Consider the following 27651-nt stretch of genomic DNA (forward strand, 5'->3'; position numbering starts at 1 on the left):
TTAAATCAATTAGTTTGGTTTACTTTTATGTGTCCACCTTCTTATTCTCAAGCATTTCTGCAAGGGAAACCCTTGTCTGGTCATATTAAAACAATTCCTTATGTTCTCCTTCAGATCCTAGAAAACTCCTGAATGTTTACCCCACAATTAAAGTGGCACCTAATTATGGTTTTGGTAATTTATATTTGTTGAATTGCCTCACGTATAAAGTTCTCCCACAGAGCATTTCAATCGCAAGACTTTTTATTTGTAGCATTTCGGGGGAGGCAGTTGTGTGCTGGAATGGTTCATTTCTCCATCATTTTCTGTTTTCAGGGATGAAATAGGAATAATGTCCTGTGACGACATCAGCAAATTTGGAAAGTCTGTGATGAAAGGCTCTGAGTCTCCAAACTATTTCCTGGAGCACGAGAGTGGGAAGTACTACACCCTGATTGAAGGGGAAGGGCACCCTGGGGGCTCTGAGTATGAGAGGAGCAGAGCCACAGGCGTGAGGAGAAGGGAAAAAACCCCCACTCATGGTAGGCTGGATTTCCTCAACCTTCTTCCAACTGGCCACATTTACAAACTGTGCTGTTAACTGTGCAACCCCTCCCCAAAAATCTGTCATTCTTTGTCAGACCTTCATGACCTGTTGGGTCTGAACAATAAACAGAAGTTGACTTAGGAAGGAATAATTAGAAAAATTTCGCACTAACATTCCTGGTCAGGAGGAAGTTATTTGTACACTTATTTTGCAGCTCCTGCTGGAACGTTGAATGATAATGAAATTCATATTATTTGGATAGACAGCATCTTGATTTACTCAATTTCCCCTCCCAAACTCCTGAAGATTATTCCACTTGCAATGTTCTGGGCTGTTAAACTTCAGTGAAGGGACTGCCCTGTGGTATGAAAGTGTGTGTAAAGTGGAAGGCCCTCCAAAATTCAGCACTGCATTAAATGAATAAAGGAGTATCCTACAATGCACTCATTAGTGCTTGAACTGTGTTTCTAAATATTAGGATGGGGATTGCTTAAATATATAAAATGCTATTAAAACAATAATTAACTCTTGTTTTCTATAGAAATTTTGTGTGTATATAAATCCCCACTGAGTGTACAATCACATGTGCTTGTACACGAGTATATGGATCCATATAACAGGTGTTGTTGAAAATTAATTGATAATTTTTTTTGCTTCTCTGTTTAAACTGAATTGTTTGGTGTTTAATGAGTTTGAGAAAAATACTGCTGAAATGCAGCAGTGTACGGTCCACTGGCTTTTTTGGTATTTTCAGTGGCTTTACTTTCAAGGCAGTAGGATAGTTTTGTGAAGCTTACAGATTTCAGATAGGAGAATTTTTTTTAAAACTGATATCAAAAATGACACTATTTTCGAGCCTCAGAGAAAGCAATGACCATAGTGTTCTCTATGGGTAGCTGCTATCTTTTGAGAGATGTATACATATTCATTCATTTATGGCAAGCCAGCCATAAGTACTTTATTCACCTACTCTGAGGCCCTTTTTTTCTCTCATTTTGTTGAAAACCCCCAACAACTTCCTAAGTTTTTGACTTTGAAATTTAGGAAAGGGCAAGCCTCTCAGAAGCTCAGAGAAGTAAAGGAAAATGTGTCTGTGAAGAACACAGGTACTAAAATCCTGCTGCAGTTCAGTGGAGAGAATCCCAAGAGTGGTTCTGGTGGAAGATCCAACAGCAGCTGAAAGGAAGAACAGTGCGGGGAAAAAAAGAAAACTTAAAGCACTGCAGTCACTGATTCTGCTGCTGCTGCTTAGTCTGGTGTGGGGTTTGCTACCAGGGATGTTCTTAAATACAGTTTCTCTGCTCCTGTTCTTAGTATTTATCTTGTGTTTATCAGTTACACAGAACTTCCCTCCTGCTGTTGTAATTTGCTGATTGCAGCTGGATTTCTGGTAAAAATGGCAAGTAAAATGGATTTGATGGTGTGTATATGCACACAGAACCTTCTCAGAGTAGGAAATGTTAATAAACCTTTGTTATAGACAGGATATTTTTAGTAACTGCTTCAGTCATCTGTTCATTGCTTGAAAGAGCTGTGACGCTGAATAATAGGATTCCATCTTAAGACCAGTAATGTTCACTCTTTATCTCCTTGTGAAGTGACATCATTTTAAAACAAAATTAGAATGAAAGATAAAGAGAAATCTTAACTGTGATTAAAATTGGAGACAGATGGGTGCTTTTGGCCTGCTTTCATAAATTCTTGCTGCATGGTGACTTAAAATATTGGGCTCTCTGCCTCATCCCAGCAGTACACAAGATTTTTTTGTCTATGGTGGACAATTCTGATTGAAATCCAGAAGGAATTTGCTTTTAAAGTCTCTGAGATGTGCCTTTCTCTCAAAAATGACTGCTAAACCAGAATTTTTTTAAACTACAAATTTAATTAATCTGTTGATTAAGAGATATGCAAATGATGTTCTACTGTATTGGAAGGTTTTGTACTTTCTGACTGAGAGGTGACATCAATCATCAAAGTGACAATGTGTCTTTCAGTAAAAAGACAAGATTTATGGCAGCTCCAATAAACTGATGCTGGAACCACAGAGCCATGGGCAAGAAATGAAAATAAAACTTCTGAAGCCTTTCATGGCCGAGCAGCCACTTTCATTATTGCTTGGGCTGACACAAACTACTGCTCCAAAATTCCAGCCTTGGACTTACCAGGATTCCAGCCATTATAGCAAATAAGTCTCCTGTGTAGCTGGTAGGTGGATGGATACTCAGGCAGGTGATGGGTATGGATAGTACGTGCCAAATCCAAGAAGGTAATTAAAAAGTCCTTTATTTTCAACATATCTGTGAAAATTAAGCTTGTTTTTAGTAACATTGCAGTGCATTTTTTTGTTTTGCTTAACATTATATTCTGTCATTTTCTGACTCTAAAATGCTCTCGTCTAAAGAGCTCTTGTGGCAATGCATATCAAACCTCTTCCATTTACGTGTTAGAGGCAAAAAACATCATAAATATTTTTTTTTCTTTCACTTTATTCTGGTATCCTTGTACACAACAATTTTTTGCTCCTCAGAAAAATATCCAAGCTGCAATGTCAAAACAATTTATAGGTTATTTTTCATTGGGAAAGGACTTGGAAGTGAAATAATCAGTTGACAATATCACTCGTTCATTTGCCTTGTGTGATTCCTGTCCTAAATTTCTATTTTTGATGTCTGTTGTGCTGTGGTATCACTATTTGTGTATAAATAATTTCAGAGGTTCAGATCTTTCCTTTCTTTACAGAAAAACTGCTCAGTTTGGTTATGTTGATCTTCACTTGTTACGTGCCTTCCTGTTTTCTTTTTTAAAATTTATAATATTGTTTCTCTATCTTTTTATATTAGCGAGTTTTCTTTTATTATTTTTATTGTGTTTTTTTCCTTTTATGATATTGTTCTTCTAAGGATTAGGAGTTGAATCCTACCTTTGTCGTTAAAGGTATTCGCAGCTGTGAGGCAGACAATGAAACTAGGTATTTTTCCACAGGATTATTTATACACTAAAATTTCATGGTGTGCACAAAAGCATAGTATGGGAAAATCTCACTACTCCAAATATAACCCCTCAAACTTTCAGGAGATCTGGGGCTGTTCCTGGTTTGGTGCCCTGCCATCCCTGTTCTGGCGCTCAAGTAGGGAATGGCTTGGGCACATCAGGATCTCACTCCCACAGTGCCATGAAATCCCATTGATTAAAACCCCAGTGGCTGAATCTTCTTTGCTGGCTGTTGTTACCAAACTGTGCTCCAGGTTTTCCTCCTGAGCCAGTGGAAATTAATGTTCCTTGAAATGGGATCCCCTTTTTTCTCACCGTGTGATTTCCCAGGTCAGGGGGGGTTTTATGTTTCCCTGACAGATCAGTGCTGTTGTATCTGCATTAATTTTCCCTCGACTTTTCCTAAAGCATTTTCATCCACTTAAAACCTGTTTCTCTCTTTATTCTCAACACCAGTTTAATGAGTGAGCAAGTTTTTACAGAGCAGAGTTTTCAAATTAATTTGTAATCTGCTTTACGTTTACAAGGAGTTTCACAAAGCTGGTGGTGCTTCCCTTGAGGTCAGGGTGATGAAGAGAAGGCTCAGGGATGTTTCACTGATCCTGAAGGCCACAGCTTGAATTATGGACTGCTCTGAGGGGTTGGGCCACACCTGGAATTTATGGACATTACTAACCCCACATTCCTAGGCTTCAAAAATCGTACTGGTTTTCCTTGCCTTCTTTCCAGGAGATTTGAGGCCAGTTTCGATGCCTACTGAGTACAGCTGGATAGGGGAGCCCAAAGAACAGAACGTGTACAAGAGGGGAAGCAGAGGTGAGTATTTTTTTTTTTCTCTGCTGTTCTCCAAGATGTTTTTCTTCATTGCTTAAGGAGCATCACAGGAAAAAAATCTCTTTTTTTTTTGAGTGTCACAGAGGCTATAAAAGAGCCTGTTTGGTGTCTGTGCTTTTCTGTTTCTATTTCTGAAAATTAAAAATTTGTATTAGTAGGAGGAATTTAATTCTAGTATAAAGAAATATAAACATCAAAGCAAAAAGTACTTCGAAGATTCCGATATGTGTTCAAAGCAATCCGTTCTAAATCTGCACAGCTCTGGAAAACAGTAAGTGATGTTGCAGATGTAAGGTAGCATCCTTTAAGAACATTTTGATCAATATGAATTAAAATTTGGAACAGGAATCAGCAGTTGTACTGTCAGTGTTCAGACCAGCAGTTCTAATCACATAAACTTCCATTGATCCCAGTGGGAATTATGAACTTTGCAAGAAGATAAATTGATTGTACAGATTCTTTCCTCTGGCAAAAACAAATCATACAATTCAAAAGAATATTCTTCAAATATATAACTGTATTTATTATGACACTGATTGTTGAAGATTCTTGAAGGCTATTTTTTTTAAAATCTTTTAGTCATGGTTTGGAAGCTGAGAGGAGTTCAACTTGACTCCTGAAAATGTGAATGAAAAATTGATTCTGGAAGACCAATACAGGATTTTAAACCACCTTTTTCAGTAAACTTCCATTCCAAGAGAAAATAAATTTCATTTTAGGCACGAGCCTTTTCTGATTTATTCCAAATCTGTTGATGTATGTTTAGCTCATATTTCACTGTTACAGACAGTAACAGACTTGTTGCCTGGCCAGCTCCCATTTTGAAACCGTGCCCAAGTGTGCTGCACATCTCCTTAAAACCATTATTCCAGCTTGTCAAATTCCTTGAAAGTACAGTCCTGGTGTCTGGAATGGTCCCAGAGATGCTCCCTGCATGATACAATTCAGCAATATTTTCTGTGTCCACTCCCTTTCACCAGTTACGGTGTCAGTAAATGTGGAACGGAGTCCAGGGAGAGCCCCCACAATTCCCTGGACATTCACACGACTTTTTCCACTTTAACAGGACTGAGTGATGGTCTCTGGCCAGCCAAAATGTTTTTTTGCTTGTTTCCTCTTCCTAATGTTTCTTTTTATGCCTTCCCTCCCCTCCAACCACTGACTCTGAGAATTCGCTGCTGCGGTACCTGAGCGACGACAAGATCCTGGTGATCCAGGAGGAGCCTCTGACACAGAAGGACAACAAACGGGACACAGGCAGGAGGTCCAGGAAAAAGGGAAAACCCCCAGGGAACCCCAGCTACCCCATCAGCCCCTCCGTGCTGGCCTCCACCATGAATGTCAGGCTGGAGCCAGGGCAGCAGGACATGCTCAACTTCTCCCTGGCAGAGAACAACACCGTTCCACTTTACCATGTGAGTGCCCAGCAAACACCTCCCTGCACGAGCCACCTGGAAAACACTCTGGTGTTCTCTTCTTAGGATTGATCCAGGCATTCCAGTCTTCTCTTAGGGCTGATCCAGGCAAGAAGGCACAGTCTTCTACTTCCTGATTTCATGCTGTGTTTCATAGTCTGAGAAAGGTTGCTCAGTGATGGTGTCATGACAAATTTCTCATGACAGTCACTTTTTCGATGTCAGTATCACGACAGCTTTCTCATAAAAGTCAGGACAGAACAGCAAAACACAATACAAGAATCATCTTGCTGACAGATGCTTCAGTAAAATCGTGCTCTTAATTATTCAGTCTCACTGAGTTTAGTTTAATTTATCTTTGAAGGTTCATAGGGTTCCTCCACTGAGCCTCCGAAAATGATTTATTATACATTAATTTATAAGCTTTTGTATTTCCACTTTGATTACTGTGTCTTTTAAAATCAGATGAGTTTAATGGAGTTACTGTTTATTTAAATTTATTTATTGAAATTGTGGATTTCAATCTCTCTGACAGAGATTATCAGTATCACAAAGTCAAAGCAAAGGATTTCAAACCTGGAGAGAAAATCAGCAGGCAATTTATAAGGATGAATGAGAAAATTATTATGCAAGCCTGCAACAAACCCCAACAATATTTCATAACTAGGTAGATGAATCAGCTCATTCCAGTCAGTTTTTGGAATTCTGTTGATGATCTGTGGGCTCACCTGAGTTCTGAAGAGAGGGAAATGGGTCATTTAGGGTAAGATGCAAATTCACCCTTGATTTCAGGACTAAGTTGTATTTTCTTGCATGATTTCCATACCATCATGCAGCTAATTGAACAGACATGATAAATTAGCAGTATGATATTGTATGATGATAAAGTCAATATTTAAAAATACCCGAATGACATAAAATGTCAGCTCTAAAGGGTCTGAAGGAAAAGCAGGAAACTGGAAAACAGGAGTTATCCTGGGAAGAGACAACATGGAATGGTCAGTCCACCCTAAAAGTCAGTGCAGTCCCTGTTCACAAACTCTTGCTTCATGTGCAGTGATTCCAGAGGAGGGCACAGGTAAAATGATTATTCATGGACTGACAGAGCAGTATTAATTCTTTCACCACCACAAATTTTTGGGGCAGCATCAAAAGAGACCCTTTAAGTCCTTCAGGAGATAATCACAGGAATCAGAATATCTGAGGCACTTTGTCAACTGCCTTATAAATATACAAGAGGAACTGAGTCGACAAATACACAGAGTTGCTGACACAGATTTTGTGGGTTCCTGGCAGCACAGAATCATTCACATTAACGTCTTCCCATTTGGAATACTGAAAGAATTCTGAAAAGCCAAGAAAAAAAAAAAAAAAAGGCATATTTATCTTGAAAGAGAGCTACCCACAACAAAAATGTGAAATATCAAAGAATATTTCACGGCAGCTTGATAGCAAAAAGGAAAAGTATCTGAGAGTGGCGTTCCTAGATACAAATTTAATGTTTAAATGGGTCAGCTCATTTCCTTAATATCCAAAGGTGTTACCAGGATTTTTGTAACCATTTTGATATGTAAACCTTTTTTGGATAATGAGACCAAACCATCTTAAAACAGCTTTTGCTACATTTGTATTAGAAAAGTTAACAAAACTTGTTTAGCTTTTCTTCTTTCTTTGGCTCTGTGTTTTTCAGTGGAAGGCAAAAGTGCAGAACTGTTGGAATCACATTTCCATGAAATCCTCTCCCCTTAACACAAGCCCAGTACAACTCCTGGATATAGATCAAAATTTCAGCCCAGATGAATGCTTTGGGAAATGGAGATGATAAATAGGATTTTCATCATCTTTAGTGAAGGGAAGGTGATAATGTTTTGTAATCAAACAAGGATGGCTTGATGGAAGGAGGAATCAAGCATCTCTTAGCCATTGCTTAATTTTATAAGCACTTACATAAATATGTAGCAAAAAAAAATACAAAAAGGCACTTACTTAACGGCAGTTTAAATTACCAGACGTAAGAAGTTTTGCAAAATTGGTAATTGCAGAGATTCACCACTGGATTAATGCTTTGGAAGGAATGTTGATTTGGAACCCAAAATTAAACAATTAGCCTGATTTCATAAGTTGCTGGGAGGATGCAGAGTTCCTATATAAAATGGATATTTAGGTAATGCAATATTGGCAGCATGCCCAGGATATAAAACGATGCATGAAGCCATGTTGCAGTAAAATATTCCTGTCAAGAAACACTACCCTCTTCCAGGATATATTTATAGCTCTAATTTAATTGATATGCAACGTCACAGAACCAAAGCAAGAGTCAATTACAATTAGTAAGGCTGTTATAAATAATTATTAATTAATAGAGTATCTCTTGGAACATGACTTTATATGTTTACTAATGCTTCACTTCTGAAGTGACATCATTTACCAGGTTGAGCCTAAATATGGGCTTACAAGGATAAAGTTAAAACCTGAATATGCTATTATTTAGTATTACCAGAGTTCATTCTGCAGAAAATTAATTTATCACACAGGACTCCAGCTCAGCAGACCAGATGTACCTGGGAAATTTTTCATTTTGCATTTCTGACCATAAAGCAAAACACAAAAAACCATGGAAATTCTTCAGGATTTTACAAAAACTTATAGAAAACTGTATCTTTCCTGTTGCTCAGTTCGTTTTTGCTCTGTGGCAACTAGATTCCATCTAAAATGAGAATGCTGAAGATCTCATTCCAGATCCAGTCTGGAAATCCACACAGGGTTCAACTCCATGGTTTTATTGCTTCAGATTTGCATGACTTTCTGAAGCTCTGAAATTTAATTTGCTGGTTACCACATTAAATTCTCCAGTTGGATAATGATCTCTCAGCTGGTTTTACTTGGTGGTAAATGTTCTGGGCCTATTATCTACAAAATAATTGGATATTTTGCTTTGTAGTATCATATATGAAAAAAGTGGAGAATAGATTTGAATTTCTAATTTATTTTTTGTGTGTGTGAATTAGAATTCAGTGTGTTGAAAAGACTTAGTTTTTAATGAGTTTTAAGATCAATTCTTTCATTTCAATGTTCCCTTCACAGTAAAACAGGAATAATGGCAGCTTTAGGGTATTCATTGAGAGTGCCAGACCAGGAGTCACTTTTTTATTTTAAAGATAATTTGAAGCACGATGGTGTTTTAGGGTTAGTCATTGTTACACAGCACTTGCTTAACTTGCTTTTTATTCCCTTCTTGCTGATCCCAGGAAGCTGGTAACTCATCCCTGTGGCACAGGGTGATGGAAATGCTCTTTAACTGTTCCTGGAGCTGCAGAGGCAGCTTGACAAACGATATAAAGTTTAATGGTACATGCTGAGAATTAAAACCTGTGCAAAACCAATGTAAATCTGGGTGTTGTGTAATGGGTGCACGCTGGGATGTGCCAGATGTTCCAGATGCTTTTTTTGGGATGACAGGCAGTCTGAGTGCTGCTCTGATAAGTAGAATAATTAAGATAGTCTGGGAGAATCAGCTCCACTGACTGAAGGAGGAGCCTTTTATTGCCAATTTTGCAGGAAAAGTGCTCATGTTTTATTTATTCCTTCCTGCTCTTGCAGAAAGAAACAAAACTGCTGTCAGGAATGAGCATTACTTTCTTCAGAGTTTTATTTCCTTTCTGAAGTGCTGAATAAAATCTATCTTTGGCTTTTATTTAAGTATCTGTAATATAGGAAGCCTCCTTTCCCTACCTTGCAGTTATAATGAGAAATCACTCTGAGGATGATTGTGTGGGTTCTGGCTGCTCAGAGAAGCCAATATAAGTATTTATTTCTGGCTTCTGTAGCTTCAAAATTAGTCTGCCCAGTTGTACTGATTGTAAAATAATATTATTTTTCATTGAGACTGTGCACATGAAGGGTTGAACTCACAAGTGTCTCCCTCATACTTGAAGATGGATCCTTGAGTAGAAAGTCCAATACTGTATTTCTTTAGAGTTCTGTTCAGACCTGACTATCTAAACTATACCCTTCATTAATCTGTAAACAACTCAAAGGGGAGAAAGATGTTTTGAAAAGGTGTTTTAAAAAGGTGTCTTGCAGTAAAAGGGAAAATAAGATGTTAAGAAAGGTTCTTTTTAACAATAATGTCATCAGTCTTTAGGTTTCCACATTCATTCAATAATCAAGAACTTCATAACTGATCCGGATCCATAAAAAAAGAAAGACTAAACCGGTGTTAACCCAGAACTCAGATTGTCCTTGATTTCTGGAAGAACCAGCTCTTTGCAGAAGCTCAGGAGAGGGGCTGGGGTTTTGTTTGGAACAGCCTGGTTAGGATGGATGTGTTTGCAAATTCCACCCCGAGACAGGCTTCTCATTCCTGCTGCTTCCAAAAGTTCAGGCTGCCTGGTTGGCCTAGAATTCCTTGTATTTGTAGTTGTATCAGGACACTTTGCACAAAGCAAATATGAGGCTGCCTTTATCCAAACATATGTGGTGTTTTCAGAAGTAATTTTGCTCTATTACAGCATATTTAAATGATGATATTCTGCAGTCTTCAAACAAACCACTACAAACTACCAATGCAAGTCAGCCAATGAAGCATCATTAACCTGCTGTGACTTCATGGGTAAATTGCCATTTGTAAAACATTCTGCAGTCCTCTGACTCCGGAGAACTACAACACAACTAAGTTGTACTGCATTGTATTATTTTAGCAAATGAATTTCTGCCTTGTTTTCATTGATTTCCAGGCTACTAAAAACACCAGTTTAGATATATACACCGTCTAAAGCCAAATTTAACAGCCATTTGATAATAAATATTAGTTACAACAGATATTATTGCTATGATAATTGCAATATTTATCCTCTAGAATATGCACCAAATAGAAATCTCTTCCTTATCACACAAATATCATGTCCAGCTGCTGAAAAGATCAGTGTGTAGGAATCCAGTTGAAACATTTTGGGGACTCCTTTGATTTTTTTCTCCCTACTCTGTGGCTCAGCCTTGCTCCCTGTCCTTTCCCCTTCCCCAGCAGGAGAACAAGGACGGGGTTTTGGAGGACAGGAGCCTTTCATGGCAGAAAGGTCAGCCCTGGGCAGGGCAGGGCCACAAGTAACTTGTTCCCATGGCAATGGGGGAAGTGAGGAAAAGGAAGGGGAGGGAATTCCCTTTGCTGCCTCCCCTGTTCCCCACCGTGTGCTGACAATCCTTATCACCACCCCATAATTACAAATTCAAGTGGATCCCTTCCCTCTGCCTTCAGTTCATCTTCTCACCCGCCCTCTTGTTTTCCATCAGCACAAATTTGAGTACCTCAGACTACACAGATGTAGATCACATTGGGTGATTTCCTGTCTGTTATCTCTCCCCTTTACAAGGGTGAGTAGAGTGAAAACCTCAAAGGCCGCTTTTATTTTTAGCTCAGCACAATTTTGAAAGATTCATCTGCTCTCTGAGGTAGAGAGATAAGTAAAGCCCCTCATAACAAGGCCACTGTTTGATTGTTCCTGAGCAAACATACTGTAGAGAAATCTTCAGGATAATAAATATATGAGCTAAAGAAGTAGAAGAAGAATTTTTTTTTTCTTATTTTACTTTTTTTTTTAATAATAATTCAGTATCTGAGTATAGAAGAGTGGAAGAACAATACAATAAAGAAGCTTGTGAATCTTTGCATCTGAATAAATTGTGTATGTAGATGGAATGAATATCTTGAATTTGGCCACTGAGATTAGTAACACACATTATGAAATCTCATTACCAGCTACTCCTGTCTCTTGCTTTAGGACACAAGTAAATAATGAGTGTTGAATATTTTCACACAATCTCTGCAGCACAGGGTTCTTCTGTTTTCGATGGTTTATCTGATTTCTTTACTTAGGAGAGGAAATTCTGATTCAAAGGAACGATTCCTTTGAATAAGTCATTTATAGAAGTCTATAAATGAGTCACGTATAGAAGTTTCAGGTAAATGGGACTTTCTACAGGTTTTCCTTGGGGAGAGGAGCCTCAGATCTGCTTGTGGGACCACAGAGGCCTTTTTGTCCTTTCATCTCCACTCGTGCAAGGCACAAGCAGATCCATGGGAATCCCTAGAGCTCCAGAAAAGTGGAGCTGACTAAAGAAGGCAGATAGGTGCCAGTGACCTGAATTTCACAGAATTTGTGCTTTATAGTCTCTGACAGCATGACAAGACTTGTGCCTCCTGAGCCTCCCGCATGTCTGCTTCTCATGAAAGTGGCCTTGTAGTAAGATGAAGTAAAGTTTTAGTTTGGGAACTAGGAAAAGGCAATTTTTTTTTCTTCAAATGTCACAAACTGGTAAGAAGTAACTGCTCAAAAAAAATTTATATATAAGGTTGCTGAAAATGTAGGTAGGAGCCTTCCACATGTAAGTCATTGTCAGCATTGAATTTGCATGTAATTACAATTACACAAGGAAATTAATTTTAGCTATAGGTAGACATTTATAGAAATGCCAGTGTGGGAGTTTCTATGTATAGTATCAGAAATCCTTTATAAAGGTATAAAGGTATAATCCTTTATAAGGCATTTCAAGCTTTATTCTCCCAAGGGAGCTTCTTTGGGAAGCAAATCAGTGAAGTTAAAGATGATAAATATGTGACAAAGTTCTGTAGTAATCCCAAGTGTCCACACTTAAATACTGGTAATAATCTCTGTGTTAGTGATGAGTTGGTCAGGAGCTGTGATTTTTCTTCTAATAAATTAATTTTGATAAAAACTTCAAAAGACGTAATTATGTTTTTTATGTTTTAAGTACCGATATCAACAATTTTCTCTCCCTCTGTATATATATATAGATATTCTTCTTTGCTCCTTTCTGAATTACAGCAACTAATAATCAGTTACAATAATCTATGAATTGTTCAGTGGCTAAATCATATTTTTCTTTTTCACACTGTTACAGAGCATTTTAAAATTTCCCTGCTACAGACCATGCTTCAGTTAATGAGATTACATTATTCAACATCTTTGGAAATTAATGCTTGTTAATGCAGAAAAATTGGTGGTGTTGAAAGACTGACCTCTAGAAAAATGTGGTTTGTTATCAGAAGTAATTTCCTCTCTAGTACGTCTTTTTTCAGCCTAATATATGCAAGTTCACATCACACTAATAGTTGTTTGTGAAATACATCTGATCAAAAGAAATGTCAAAGCCACCATCCAAGGTGATCATGTGTGACCAAGGTGGTTTTTGTGCATTGTCTTGAAAGGAGATAAATAACTGAGTTCTTGTAGCAGTGGAAATTTGTAATTCAGGTGCTGGAAAGACCAGCCAGAGCAGGGTGAGGGAGGTTTATTTCAGCTTTGTCAGGGACGAGAACATGGAATGGGTCCCATTTGGGAGAGAGGGAGTAAATTCTGATTTGGAAACACTTTGCTTTTACTTTGGGAGCATTTTCGGAAAAGGAAGTTAAGAAATAGAATGGGAAGCTCTGAATGAATTAGTAGTCCCACTTTTAGCTGCTAAAATTAGAAACCTTAGAAGTCAGAGAGATAAGAGAAGGAAAGCTTTGAGCCTTCTGGTAGGAAAAAATTCTATTTTTATAACAGTAGCATGGGTAGTGCTGCTGTCAAAGTTCTTTTGCTCGCTTGGCCACACAATATTTTACTGGGCTGTCCCCAGCATTTCCAGGGATGCCCAGACTGGTTCATTTGTATTTAGCAGAGCATTTTCAGCACCAGAGCAACATCTCTCAAGCAGATATTTTGCTTTAGCTGTGTGCTGTTAACCCTTCCAGTCTGCTTTGAGAAAATTTTCAATTTTTTTAGAGTTCTCTTTTTTTAAGTTGTGCTACATTTCAGCCTGCTCTGAGGAGAACTGAGGCATTTATGGCTCTCAGGAAAGCCTTTTAGGGTGTTTTGTGCTCAGTCACTCAGTGGGGAGCTCCTGCCTTTGCCTGGTTTCAACAAGAAATGTCAGAGAACTCCTGCTTTTAGTGTACGGGCACCATTTCATTATTTTTCATCAGATAAGGCTTCTTATTTGAGTGGGATCATCTTTTCTCCTCACATTTGCTGGAATACTTTAGCTGAAGCTCACTAAAAGCTGATAACTGGCTCTGTACTGGGTTCCCCAGGGGCAGGGGAGGCTTCTTGAAGGAAGACGTGGCAAAATGTTTTTGTCCAAAATTTGCTTGTGCAGAGCCCTGTGGTGCAACAGCCCCAGCAAACTTCCTGTCCCTTCTGTGTCTGTGCTCTGAGCTCATCCATGATTCAGTATTATCTGTGATCAAACATCTGCTGCAGGCCTCAAGTAGTGGCATTAAAACACAAACACTGCACTTCCTAAAATTACTGGTTTCGTATTTGGTTATCCAGGAAGTCAAAGATTTTGCAAGTGCAGATTTCTGCATTTATAAACAACTATATATGAATTTTACAACCTATTGGGGGGGTGGCGGAGGGTGTTTTGTAATTCCATTTTTTGTAAATTTTAATTATTAGCTGTGGGAGAAATCCTCCATCATAAAACTTGTTTTAAAGTAACTTAAACTGTCTGAAGATTTCATTTTCAACCCCGAATCAGCTGCTACTTACTCGACGAAGACAGGCTCATTTCCAAACCTCAGAGGAATAACAAATGTGGCAAATCAAGTTATTTAAAGCTAAGAATGACGTCAAAGAAAGTTTGTCCTTCTGAAATTCTGTATTCTATATTGCAATATTTGTTCTTTGCGTTTAAACTCCCCTTCAAATATTAACACTTTTGCCAACATTCAAACAAGTTTTAGCTCATTTATTTTAAGAAGATTTGATCACAATTACACAGCATCTGAAGTTAGTTTATAAGTGCAGATGCAAGTTGTTTTAAGCATGCTCTTCATTTTAAAATAGCTCTTAGCTGGAAATTGAAATAAATGTTCCATTTCCTTTGCTTAGAACTGCAGAGTTAACTGTGGTTTACCTCTGTCACTTGTTTCAAAGCACCAAGGAAGTCTTGTCTTTAGCTGTGCTTAATGCCCTTTATTTTTCTTCTACAGAGAGCAGGGGATACAGTCAGTGGAGACACTGAAAGGTAATTGCTTCTGTTATTCTACATTTAAATATATACACAGTTATATTTGTGAATTAAACTCTTTACTTTTAGAAACTTTGTTGCATTATTTGAGGAATAAATTTTCAGGGTTTAAAGACATCAGTGCTGATATCATTTAGAAAATGTTCAATTGCCAACACTAAACATAAATATACATTACAAAGATTTGAAAAATTCTTCAGATAAAAGATTATAAAATATTTGTAGGGGGGAAAAATTACACTGTTATGTTTCCCAATTTACTTTTTTTATTTTTGAAATTCAGTATTTCAGGCTCACTCTGAAGATGAAAAACATAATATGTGTCTAACATAATTTTGGTAACCCACAGGCAGAATGTTTCAATGAACATCTACATTAACTCAGCAACAACTCTAACTCTGTACAAGATTACTGCTTATATTTGTGGTTTATAGCAGATAGATAGTAAGAATGGGGTGTTCAGTTTGGCCTTTAGGTCTGAATTGAATCAATTTATTCAAAGTAAACAGTGATTTTGTCTTTCATTTCTTTGCTGTTTATCTGATGAATATCTTCATATTCATGTTGCATCCAGAAGTCACAGTAAAAGAGTGTTTGAAGCAACAGCTACTCTGTATCATCATATATTCCAATTAAGTTTAGTTGTAATCTACTATATTTATTCTTTTTCATGGTTTTTCATCCCATATATGGCCTAAACCTATTTAAGAAGCTGAATAATTAATTAGATTTAGAGTGCTTTGACCAATCTAAAGGATTTACAACTGGCTGATAATTCCCTTCAGTGCTATAACATCCCTGAATTACAGCTAAAAATCTGAGGTGCAACACTATCAGCTGTTGACCACCTCACACTTGATTTTTCAGGGCTGACAGCATTTTTACCTCTTTATTTGTGTTTTAAACATCACAATGCAGTTGAAAGGCAGCTGTAGTGGTGACCATTTGCTGCTGTTTCCCTGAGTGGGCTGTGCATGGTGAAAATGGCATTTAACTAAATGGAGCAGCACTGCTAGCAGAGATTAAAGTGAGGTACAGATGAAATTCCACCTCATCTGACAGCAGACAGTCCTGTCCCTCCAGTGCCAGCAGTTCATCACCTCAACTAAGTGTACAGGTTTGCTTTACAGGAGGTTAAACACGTTAATATTTAAATATTAGTATTTTGTTCCATTTTGCAGCATGCCTCCTGTCTAGGGTTACCTGGGGGGAGAGTGAGTTATCCTTGCTCTCTTTTGAAGTAGCAGCTTCATTTCACCTCTTTGCCTCTACCTCTCACACTTGAGTTTTGAAATACCTACTGTTTTCTGTAAATCTGACTGTTTTCATTTAGTCTCCCAGCCCCTTTAGAGGTTCTCTCATCCTGTTCTTCTCTCCCACTTGTTTCTCCTTGTTTTCTGCCTGGCTTCCCCTCCCTCGGGTCCATCCTGCCTGACTTCTCTGCGTCAGAAAGAAACCCAACACCTTTCCCAGAAACAGCCACATGTCTCACCCTTTCCATTTCCTTCTCCACACCCACATTTTCATGCAGACACAAGGAAGACCTGCACAGGAGTCTTTTTTTCTTCTGAACAGTTTTGTTGTTCCCAGAGCAAAGGGCACCTGATTTTTCCCAGTGGGCTGCACATGCCCAGTTTGGCAGGGACATTGCAATCCAGATGGAACCTCCATGGTGGACAGGACAGGGCATCTGCCAAGAGATACTTTCCAGGGACATATGACTTGATGAAATTTTGGCAAACTTTCATAGCAAAAGGCTATGCTCTCATATTCTTTTATAGAAGAATCTTTCTCCCACACATTTTCGCCTTCAGGCCCAAACCATGTCCATATTGTACCTTTTCAATATGCTGAAAAATGTTTCAAGAGGCAGAATTATATCACCTTCCTAATAACCTTATTTGAAGTGATTTAAATAGCTTACACCCAAATAAAAACCATTTTTCAGATATTTAGCCCCTAGAGTTAGGCTTTGGGGAGCAGGAGATCAACTGTCTAGATAGATTGACATATTTGGGTGAAATACCATTACATTCAATAACTGAAAGGGGGGAAATTTAGGTTGGGTATAAGGAAATTCTTCCCTGTGAGGGTGGGGAGGCCCTAGCACAGGGTGCCCAGAGGAGCTGTGGCTGCCCCATCCCTGGAAGTGTCCAAGGCCAGGTTGGACAGGGTTTGGAGCACCCTGGTATAGCGGAAGGTGTCCCTGCCCATGGCAGGTGGTGGAATGGGATGGGCTTTAAGGTCCTTGCAACACAAACCACTCTGTGACTCTGTGATTTTAACATGCAGGGGACCTATAGAGCCTCCGTGATATTTATTATTGCCTCCTTTGTTTTAAAAAAGCCAAGGAGAAGGAAGTTGTTTCTTGCATGTAGTAGAGCGTCCCCTAGGCCTCAGGGAACACGTGCTGGAAACTCCAGCAGCTTTGTGAGAGCTACAAGGCTGCTGCAGGGATGTCCCTGGGAACATGGGGCTTTTTAAATTCATTTGATGAATGGAATGTAGAGCAAGCCTGGCAGCTCTGTCACAGCCTGGAAATGAGCAGAAATGAGGGATCTCTGCCTTACAAATCTGAGTTCTTCCAAACTCTTGGCGCCTGAACATCTCACACCTGAACACCCAGCTCTGTGCACAGGGCAGGACTTCCACCAGCATCCCTCAGTGCAGGGCACTGTCCATCACTCGCAGACCTGCCCTAGCTGGCAGAAAAATCTGAGCTCTCCTCACAGCTCCTGTGGCTGGAAGTTGCGACCTCACCCCTGAGCAGGAGTCGTGACTTCGGAAATTGCAGCTGGAGGTGGAATCCCTGGATGTGTGGGTGCACTGAGGTTTTAGGAGGGCAAGCTGAGCTGCCTGTTCCTGAGCAGCAGCTGATTTGTTCCCCTGTTTGCCAGGAGCCTTTGCCCTGTTGGGGGTTATCACAGATGATGAGGGGGTAACAGGCACGCAGTGAGGAATCACTGCTTAGCTTTCCTGCAGACAAACGCCTGGCTCTGTGCTTGGCAGGGCTCTCTCTGACCTTTGATCTTCATTTCACTTGAGGAGAAGATTTTTCTGGTGACAGGAAGCCTCAGCATCTGTGGGTTCTGGCCACGGGTGTGTCACGTAACTCTGACATCCCTGTGGACACCTGGGTGCAGATCTCCGCTTCACTCAGCAGCCAGGTCTGCAAGGGGGAGAGAGGCAGAAAAACCGCATCCTTCACACGTGGCACACCTGATACTCAAATGAACACTTCTTCTGAATATTTGCTTAGTTTTTATGTGAAAACACTCCTCTACTTCTTTCTCATAACACATTTTGTCTTTGTAAATAATGCTCCAAGATTATTCTAATCACCGTCACGGCGGTGTGCTTTGGAAATTACTTTTTTTTTTGTTTTGTTTTTGGTTGTGGTTAATGCCGGAGAGATAAGAAGAGATGAACATTTTAAAAATAACTTTCAGTCTTGACATTTTGCTGTCAATGTTGCATGTTCAGCTGCACCTGTACTGCAGGGGCTGCAGAGATTTACAGGTGCACCCGAGTTGCTCGAAGCATCAACAGCCCAGAGCAGAGACCTGAGCCAGGGATTTAAAACCTCACTACAAAATACTCAATAATTAATCTGCAGTGAGAATTTACTCGTTGAAACAGGAATATATTACATAAGAGATGGAAGCTCTAGTAACCTAAATGTAAATAATGGATCCAGATGAGGTGGCTAAAAATGCATTCCTGTGACCACATAGACAAATCCAAAATGCTATATGTGTGTATTAGTCCAAGTTCTAAAAAAATAGATAAAAGGGAGGCCTTTTTATCCACACAAATTTCAATACACGCCCCACAAGTAGGCAGAGCACATTGAAAGTCTCAATAGACATTGCTCAAATCCTTCAGGTATCTGTCAAACAGAAATAGCTCAGAAATCCATTTGAGGAAATTGTAGGGTAGAATAAGTATTTTAGAATGATACTGTAAATGTAATTTAATTATAAATTGTACTAATTACATTAATAAAAGCAATTTTTGCAGTAATTTATTTAATATTTTGCCTTTTCTACGTGATATTATTTATGGAAGGAATGTTTTTGCAGACATACTGAAATAATTGCTTGATTTGTTTTTCTTCTTTTCTGTTTTAATTGATATTATCTTTTTCTAGATCCTGACATTTGGTTCAAAAGCACAATTGTATGTGAACGCGTATTTAGTAGATAAACTGTTTTAATTGATTTGAGAAATATTAGTCCAGGTGCTTATAACTCGTATCACTGCACATCGTTCCCCTTCTTTTCCTTTTCGCTCCTTTTTCTGTAACACAGCCGAGGAATAATTCAATCAAATATGATACAGAGCATTTCAACCAGACCACGCAAAATACTGGGATACTCTGTGTCTAAATTCGTTCTGCCACTTTCGTACAGAACATCTACAAGTTTAGAGAGGAGAAAAGATCAGTATTTCCTTCTTCTGTGATCTGCACATCTGAATACTTCAGGAATGATTAGATTTGGGTAGGGGTATTTGATAAACATAAAATCTTTTAACAAACAAGCCTCCTGCAGACTGTTGAAATCTTACCGAGTGAAAAAATGACACTTGTTGCATGCTAGAACACCCAATCCTGACTTGACTTCCTAGCCAAGGTTTCAAAAGCCTGAAGCAGGCTGCTTCTATCAATAATTCCAGACTGCTTCCCTCACTTTACTGCATTTTTTGCTGCTGAGAGTCTGTGATTACTGTGAGGAGGCCCATTATTGTGGTTGCACAGAGGCAAATAAAACTTGACCAAGGACATTTTCGATACCACCACAGATGCATGATTGAGATTGTGTATTGGCTGAGAGAGAGACTGGAAACATCAAAAGTGATGCTTTCCATATGGGATTAAAAGGAACAGCCCTGAAATCAGGGGGAAGTGCCCAGAAGGATGAAACAGCACGGATGGCATAGTCAGGGACGGGCAGAAATGGGGCATTAATGGCACGATCAGCAGCATTTTGGGCATCTCTCCATCCCCTCCCCAAATGTCTGAAGCTGAACTTGTTAGGTTTTCATTGTTTCCTTCAATCCATGTCACCTACAGACATCTTAGAACATCGAAGTCTTGCCTATTAACTTCCACAAATTTAATTTCAATGTTATGTATACCACCCCTCCACTGCAGGCTGGAAATTTTCTTTGCCTCAGGACTATAGATGTTTCTAACCCACAATGCAGAAGTTGTTTCTGCTGGTCAATTTGATTTCTCCTAGCAATGGAAATCTTCAAATGGGAAAATGTCACTTCCTGCTTCACTGACTTAAAACAATTGTTATTTTGACCAACAGAATTTGGCAATATATTAAAAATGTCCACAATTCTCTTATTCTTTTTTAATTTTTCCCCTTGACTAATTCCCCATTTCTGCATTCTGTTTCTATTTACATGACATATACAAAAACATCCACAGTGTTAAGGATTCTCCTTTTCCTGACTTTTGAGAGCATGGAGGGGAATTGTGTGTTTAAGAATTTCTGTGCCAGATCAGAAGAATCTGACCCTGATTCAGTGTCCTATTTCCATCATGGCCAATACTGTTTGCAGTATGGGATGACGGAAGGCCTCTGGCACTGCTGCCCTGGTTTGTTCTCCAATCTTTACAGAACTCACATATATCAGAGACAGTACTTTTGCATTTTAAAGTGTCAAGTCTTGGCATCTGTGGCATCCTGTAGCAAAATCTTACAGAATTTTCTGCTGCAGGATGCTGTGTTTATATTTAGAAATCCACAGCTGTAAGCACTATGTAATCAGCTTGGGTTTTTTTCCTGTGGTTATTTGACATCTTTCTTCTGTCTGTCCTAGATATGCAAGTTCTGCCATTGACCATCCAGGAAACACATCCATGAGGAAGGTAATGATTTATAAATGTGCTTTAAATGAGCAAAAACTCCTCAACTGTTCAATTCATTGCCATATTTTTAAAAGATATTTAAGATATCCCAAACCTGGACGTTTGCCTATGTTATGAAAGAACTGAAAACAAAAACCTAGGAATAATTTCCATGTTGAGGAAACTGGCTGCTGCAACCAGAGCAGGTCAGTGGGTCTGGGATACTTTTAGTTAAGTTTAGGAACTTAGGAATTCTGTTAAGTTTAGGAACCTTAGTGTGTGTTCTGAAGTATGTGATAGTTTGGGGAGGAGAATCACACATCACGTTGGGCTGGAAGGCACTTCTGGAGGGAGGCTTACCCTGAAGGTAAAGAAAAGCTTTAAAACTCTTAGAATATTTATTTAAATAACACAAATACTATGATACGGAGATTGGGGATTAAGATTTTCAAATATTTTTGTGGTATCAACTATATGGTGCTCCATTTTCAATGAAAAATAGCTGAAAAAAAAGTTTTATTATTTAGCATTTGGAAATTATTTCATACAAAGGACAAACAACATTCATTTGAAGAATGTCAGTTCTTTGTTCTGACTTAGCACTTTTTACACTGATTAGGTCGGACAGGGCTTGGACCAGCCTGGTCTGTGGAAGGTGTCCCTGCACATGGCAGAGGGGGTGGAATGGGATGAGCTTTAAGGTCCCTCCCAACCCAAACTTTTCTGTGGCCGTGATGACTCAGTTTTCTAAATAGTTTTCCCTAAAAACTCCTGCGGTTAAAACCAGTGGAGGTACAAGGAACCAGTTCTGCTTTTCATTGTGTGTTTCTGTGACAGGACTTCTCCTATTCCCTGATTACACTGAGATCTCCTTAATTTACCTCCATGTAGCATCTTTTTTTTCATTTCCACTGTGCTGGGTTTGGGGGTAGCAGTGTGTGCACTCTCTGACTCTGGCCCTGTGTTGTGATTTCGAGGTAAGAGTCGAAACACTGACAGCCCCAGTGAGTTCTCCATCATCTGTCTGTCTCCCATAGCAACTCTGAGTCACTTGGAGTTGTGAGTTCTCTTTCCTCACAGTGTTTACCACCAAGTTAATTATATTGTAGTGGTTCTTTTATCTCTCAGAATGTGGAGCTTGAATTTTTACGTTAGCAGTGCTAATTATCTACTGATCCCCAAGGTATTGCAAACCTTTAACTTTCCCTAGTTTCCTTGTTTTGAATACATTCTATGTGTGCGTAAACAAAACAGGAAGATTAATTAACTAAGCTTTTTAGAAGAAAGATATTTTTTCTGTCAGAAAGATATTTTCAGCTCTCCCTTGATTTGTTGTGCTGTTTTTTTTCATTTTTTTAAAAAAACTTTATATTAAATGATGCATACCAGTTTCTGGTGAGTATCTCCTCCAGACGTTCAATTTGCCTTGCAGTCCTTTAAATTTAACCACATTTCATTATGGGCTTTTATTCCATCTCTGCATTTCTCTAGCCTAAATTGTGGGAAAATGTGGTGATGTGTTTTTCGGGAACACACCTGTTTTGCCCTAACCATTTCTGTGGAAAGGGGAGCATTGAGTAGATTGTTTCAGCCCCAGCCACCACACAACTCCAGCTGACACAACGGGACAGATCAATATTGCTGCTGCGATTTGCAATACATCAACAAAACCTCCAGAGCTGCTGGGCACATTTGCTGCTTTCTCGCAGAGTTTTGCTGTTTCATTTTCTGTATTTTGCCGCGTTTCCCCCAGCACAGGAACATTAATCTTTGTCTTCTCTTGAAGGAAGAGACACATTTGCAGAGATGAAGTTGAACAGGGGAGATGTGCTGGGTTAGTGGCACGCTGCACACTCACTCACTGAGCTTTCCCTGCCAGAATTTCCACGTTTTGTGGGACATTCCTGTCCTGGGGCTGGCTGGGAGGACAGGCTGAGGTCAGGAGAGCACAGAGAGCTGGTGCCCTCTGAGCCATCTCCCTCGGGAGTCAGGAGCTGCTGATCCCTGCAGTCGCCACAAAACCATCTACTTGTGCAGGGCTAAATCCCACCAGGGTTGCAAACAGGGCTGTGGATGTCCAAACCCACTCCTCCCTCTGCTGTTTTCAATTAAGATAAACCTTTGTCTCTCCGGAGCTGGAGTCTTGTTTTCACCTGATTATTTTCTAAGGTTCTTAAGCATTTGTACATTGGAGGCAAATCTTTACCAGTTTGTGAGTGCTATCCCTGGTTTTGGTTTTAAATAAAGAGATGCTTTTAGGTTGATTTGGTGGTCGTTGTTTTTTGGGGTTTTTTTTCAGAATCTGTAGCAATATTCTAATGCTGCCACAAAATTAAAAAAGGTTGGGTTTTTTTTCTCTTGAGACTTATTCTGTCAACCACCAACCCAAAAAACTTGTTTCTGTGGTGGGAAGAGTGACTTTGACAACTCATTGAGCACAGTGTTTTGCATATAATGTTTATGGTGAATATTTCTTTTTGAATGCATATTTTTATAATTATTACATTGATGCAACAAACTTTAAATACCTGTCAGTTTATTAGCTCATTCATGGGAGCATATATCTTTAGTTTTCAAGCTACTGCACAGCTATTCATGCAAATAATCCTTGATGGTTTCATTGAAATTGTAATTGATATTTTTAAAAGTGATTTTAATTTGCAGATTTAACAGAGTGTTGTTTTCTTTATGATGTTGAGGAAAGTAGTATGAGAAAAATGACAGAAGGGAGATCCTGTGATCACTGATGCTGTGATAACCCTGGAGAGGAGAGTGAATGAAAGCTCTTACATGTTACTGCTGTTACTTGCATTGGTGTTTCATAATTTATTTATTTCTTTTCCTTACAGTCATTCCATTACGCTTCCCTCAGGGTAAAAAGCAGAAAATGGTCAAAAGGTAACTTCTTTCAGTTAACGTTTTTAAACTAGAAAATGAGGCTCCTTCTCTAATAATAAGTGATCTGTATCGAAAGTTCAACTTGATCCAAATATTTCTAAATTTGGTGGTAAGGGACAAAAGAAAATACCAAATTAAATTACCAAAATAAATGTTTTATAGGTGCAATATTGATTGGGTGGGTGGTAAAATTTCCTTTTCCTTAGGAAGAAGGCAAGGTTCATCTATGAGCAGATGGATGAGAATTTGCTTGTGGAATAATGCATAGCAAACGATAGTGTTTTATATTCTCTAAATTTCTTCTGTTTCACAGCTGTAGGACAAATGTAATTCTTGTAGCATCATAAACTTGATATGTCACAGGAAAAAAAAAGTCTGATTTGTTAAGGAGATTTCCTACAGAGCTTTTTTTCAGGAAAATAAATTATACCGTATTTATTTTAAAAACTGGTTTTATTAATATTTACCAGGCAATCTAAGCCTTTAAATTAAGATTCATTGAAATAACACCAAGAAAAAGAAAAACAACCCTATTCCTGCTGCTGTCCCTCTAACAGGATGCTGTAAAGTAAAAATATTGTTGTTCACTTCAGGATAAAAATCATGTAAGCATGTGCACTGTTATGGAAGTGAACAATCTTTCTCTTTTATTGGTTATAAAAATTTGGTTTAGAAAGTCCCATAATTTGACAGGGCTTCTGCTGCTGAAGCGAAGATAAACAGAAAAAAGTAGTGTTTGCATCTGTGTACAGATTGTGTCATACTCTGAGTTCCTGATTGAGCTAAACAAATACGTTTTACTTTGAATGATGCTGCCCATCTTAATCAGAAAAAAATAAAAATCAACCCTTAGAGGAATTAACTCTCTAGATTAAACAAAAAATTGCACAAACCAAGCCCCTTTTTATTTTGTGTTCACGGGGAAACAAAAATTGCAGGGCATTGTTGAATTTGGAAATGGTTCATTCCAAGTTCTAGAGAGGATTTGACTTGAAGGGTTTTGAATTAAAAATGGAACAGTTTTCCCCCCTCTCACCCCGTGGTGTTCCCAGGGAGCTCCCTCTCCAGCGTGAGCAGGAGGCGCATTTCCTGCAAGGACCTGGGGCATGGCGACTGCGAAGGCTGGCTCTGGAAGAAAAAGGATGCCAAAGGTTATTTCACCCAGAAGTGGAAAAAGTACTGGTTCATTCTGAAGGATTCCTCCTTGTACTGGTACACAAACCAGAATGTAAGTACGTACCACGCTTGGACAAAGTAAAAATGAAACCTTAAGCTTTGTAGTGCTTTTAAAGTCTATTTTTACTGTATGCTCAGAGGAACTGGCACTTTAATTGCCAGGTCTGGGACACTCAGGGCTGGAAACATTTCAGTTGAAAATCTTTTTTAAAGACTCCAAGTCCATGTTCAAACCTAAAAAAAAAGCAGATATTCATGGCAGTATTTAAGAAATGAATATGGCTGTAGTTAATCCTTTTCCACAGATTTATTTGGACTAACACAGTGTTCACACTCAACTCTCCTCAGTTTCAGTTGAGGAGGGGGAACGTGTAAAGTGTAACCATTTGTGTTAGTTAAGCATTCTGTGAAGCAGATGTGAAAATCTGAATTGGTAAATCACTTAATCTAGAAGTTATTTTTATATCAATGTTCCTCTTGCTTTTTGCTGAATTAGTCTGGAGTCTGCAGTTTCTCGTGTGTAAAATGCTGTTCTTGGTGAAATTTTCCTGAAAACCAATGGGCCTATGCTGGTGCAATCTGCATAAATGTAGGGAAAATAACAGAGGGGACAAGCCCAAAATGGTTCAAAGCTGCTCTTCCATTTGTGTGCAGCAGCCCGAGGGCTTGAGCTGGACTCTGCAGCCTACTTTGGTTACTGATCTTTCACTCCACCTCTCCCATTTTCTTCCAGAGGACGAGTTTAGCAGCATAATTCCCCTCAGTTTTTGTGGTTTTTGTAGCCCAAGAGGGTGTTCAGGCTGTGGCTGATCAAGAGGCTTTGTGGTGTTTGACATTTCCCGTGCCAGGTGGGGGGCACTGGCTGTGTCCCCTCGACTCTCAGGCTGTGGCTCAAACCAAACCATAATTCACTGTGCCCTTGCTGATACCTTTCAAAAACCTGCCTGGTGTTAATACGTCTCCCTGCTTTTCCTGCTGAATTGCTTCAAAAGAAGCAAAAAGTGACAGGATACATTTCCTGGTTATTACCTCTCCATTTAATCAGAGGTGACCTCGTCAAGGAGGCTCCTCAGGGGCCATCAGCAGGGCAGGTGGTGTGACAACTGTGACTTTAGAGAGAGACATCCACCAAACAGCTGTAAAATGGAGATCTATGGTGAAGAATCTGAGAGCTCTCCTCTGTTTAGGCGCTGTGTTTGGGGCTGAAAGGTTTCCTGTGATCTTCAGCAGGAGATAGGGATGGCTATGCCTCCTTTGAGAAATTATCAGTTTAGTTACCTCAGAGAGGTTATTTACATTGTGTGATGAATTGAATCCATTTCATAATAAAAACGGTACGTGCAAAATACATTCAGTATTTTCTTTGACTGGGTAGTTGTTCTTTGCATAAAACCCAAACAGCTGCTGCTCATTTCTCTTTTCTTCAATTCTGTGCTCTTTTTCTACATCTACATCTTTTTTCTTATTTTTCTCATTCAATAGGATGAAAAAGCAGAAGGATTCATTAGTTTACCCGAGTTCAGGATAGACAGAGCAATTGAATGCAGACGAAAACAGTAAGTAATGTGTCAATCATGTTTATAAAGAATTGCTCTTGGAAGTTTGCTATACATAGTACTGAACACTTGCAAAGTCCAGAGAAGGAAGTTACTGAGAAAAAAACCTTGAAATCTGTAAATATAACATCATAGATCCACTTAAGCTTTAGTATTTCTCTTTATTATAAGAGATGCAATGTAATGTAAATTCCATTTACTGGATTAAAACGAACTGAATAACTCTTTAGCCAGCTTGCCAGATAGTCCACTTACAGCTTCAGTTAAATAAGTAAATCAAAAAGCTATGAATACTTTAGTAAAGAGATAAAACTTTCTCAGGTTCAGTAGGGCTGTATTTTCCCATAGGAAATAGCATAACAGATATCATAGCAGGGGATGGTGAATATAATCTTAATTTTCTCTTTTATGGAGGAAGCATTTCATACCCAATATTGTGCTGCTCTCAGCTGCTAAAATATTTAGGTTCCATATGCAAAATGAACTCTGCATTATTGTTTGTGTGCATATTGCTACTTCTACATTCCACTCCACTAAAAAGCTTTCCACAATTAAGGAATATTTAATAACAGACACTCATTGGAAACTGCTTCCAAAAAGTGTTGGAATTGCAATCAACAGGTTTAACAGAACAGTTCCAATGCTTTGAGAGTAGCACTTTGCTGGGATCTCCTAAATTATTTGCATTTGTTTTTGTATGCTTTCCTACTTTTAACTAAGCATCCTGGATTTTTCCTGTGCTTTTCCAATGACTGAATGTAGTTTTGGCCAGAGGAAACAAGTCCTACAACTATGAGCATAATACAGTAGAAATATTGAAGATATGAATTACAATAGAGACTGCTCATCAGAAAATCAAACAACTTCAGTTGCCTGTTCTTGTCTGGAGATATTATTACTGTGTCAGAGAAGTACAAGACAGTGCAATTTACACTTCTATATCTCCTTTCAGCTGAGGGTATCACTATAGAAATTAAACATGAACTGAGCACTATAAATACCTCAGAGCAATGAGTAGATATTAATAATGATATTGAACAAAAATACAGGAAAAATAATACCCTTTTGTTATAATATAAAGCACTTAACATATTTCAGTGAATTAACCAAGATCAAACAGAAGGTCATTGTGCACAGCTAGAAATAGCTTCCAGAGCTTTCCTTAAAGCATGAGAACACAATCCCTCAGAACTCAGCTTAGAGAAGGATTTCTGTAGGGTATATGCACAGGAAAAGGTCTGATTAACTAAAACTTTGCACACGACTGAAAGCTGAGAACCTTCAGGCTTTGAATCCTTTCAAAAAGAGGCAGGTCCAGAGGTAAAAGTATAATGAAGATGTTCATAAGTATATTCCCTT

General features: G+C 38.8%; 2 protein-coding genes across 2 annotated transcripts in view; both read left to right on the plus strand.

Annotated features, from left to right (window-relative positions):
* Positions 1 to 5289, plus strand: part of LOC136289064 (connector enhancer of kinase suppressor of ras 2-like) — a 144681-nt gene extending 139392 nt beyond the window's left edge. Inside the window, exons 12-14 of the mRNA XM_066182529.1 lie at positions 316 to 521; positions 4247 to 4333; positions 5138 to 5289. Coding sequence (XP_066038626.1) covers positions 316 to 521; positions 4247 to 4333; positions 5138 to 5289 — 445 coding nt within the window. The remainder of the gene's footprint in view (positions 1 to 315; positions 522 to 4246; positions 4334 to 5137) is intronic.
* A 221-nt stretch (positions 5290 to 5510) lies between these two features.
* The window catches only part of LOC136288703 (connector enhancer of kinase suppressor of ras 2-like), a 40872-nt gene continuing 18731 nt past the window's right edge, over positions 5511 to 27651 (plus strand). Inside the window, exons 1-6 of the mRNA XM_066182179.1 lie at positions 5511 to 5766; positions 14762 to 14796; positions 20635 to 20683; positions 23512 to 23560; positions 24613 to 24788; positions 26219 to 26292. Of these exons, the coding sequence (XP_066038276.1) occupies positions 5686 to 5766; positions 14762 to 14796; positions 20635 to 20683; positions 23512 to 23560; positions 24613 to 24788; positions 26219 to 26292 (464 nt within the window). The 5' untranslated portion in view covers positions 5511 to 5685. The remainder of the gene's footprint in view (positions 5767 to 14761; positions 14797 to 20634; positions 20684 to 23511; positions 23561 to 24612; positions 24789 to 26218; positions 26293 to 27651) is intronic.

This window comes from Chamaea fasciata, unplaced genomic scaffold (genome assembly GCF_029207755.1).
Source record: "Chamaea fasciata isolate MVZ Bird 193981 ecotype frontalis unplaced genomic scaffold, bChaFas1.0.hap1 SCAF_4, whole genome shotgun sequence".
Taxonomy (NCBI): domain Eukaryota; kingdom Metazoa; phylum Chordata; class Aves; order Passeriformes; family Sylviidae; genus Chamaea; species Chamaea fasciata.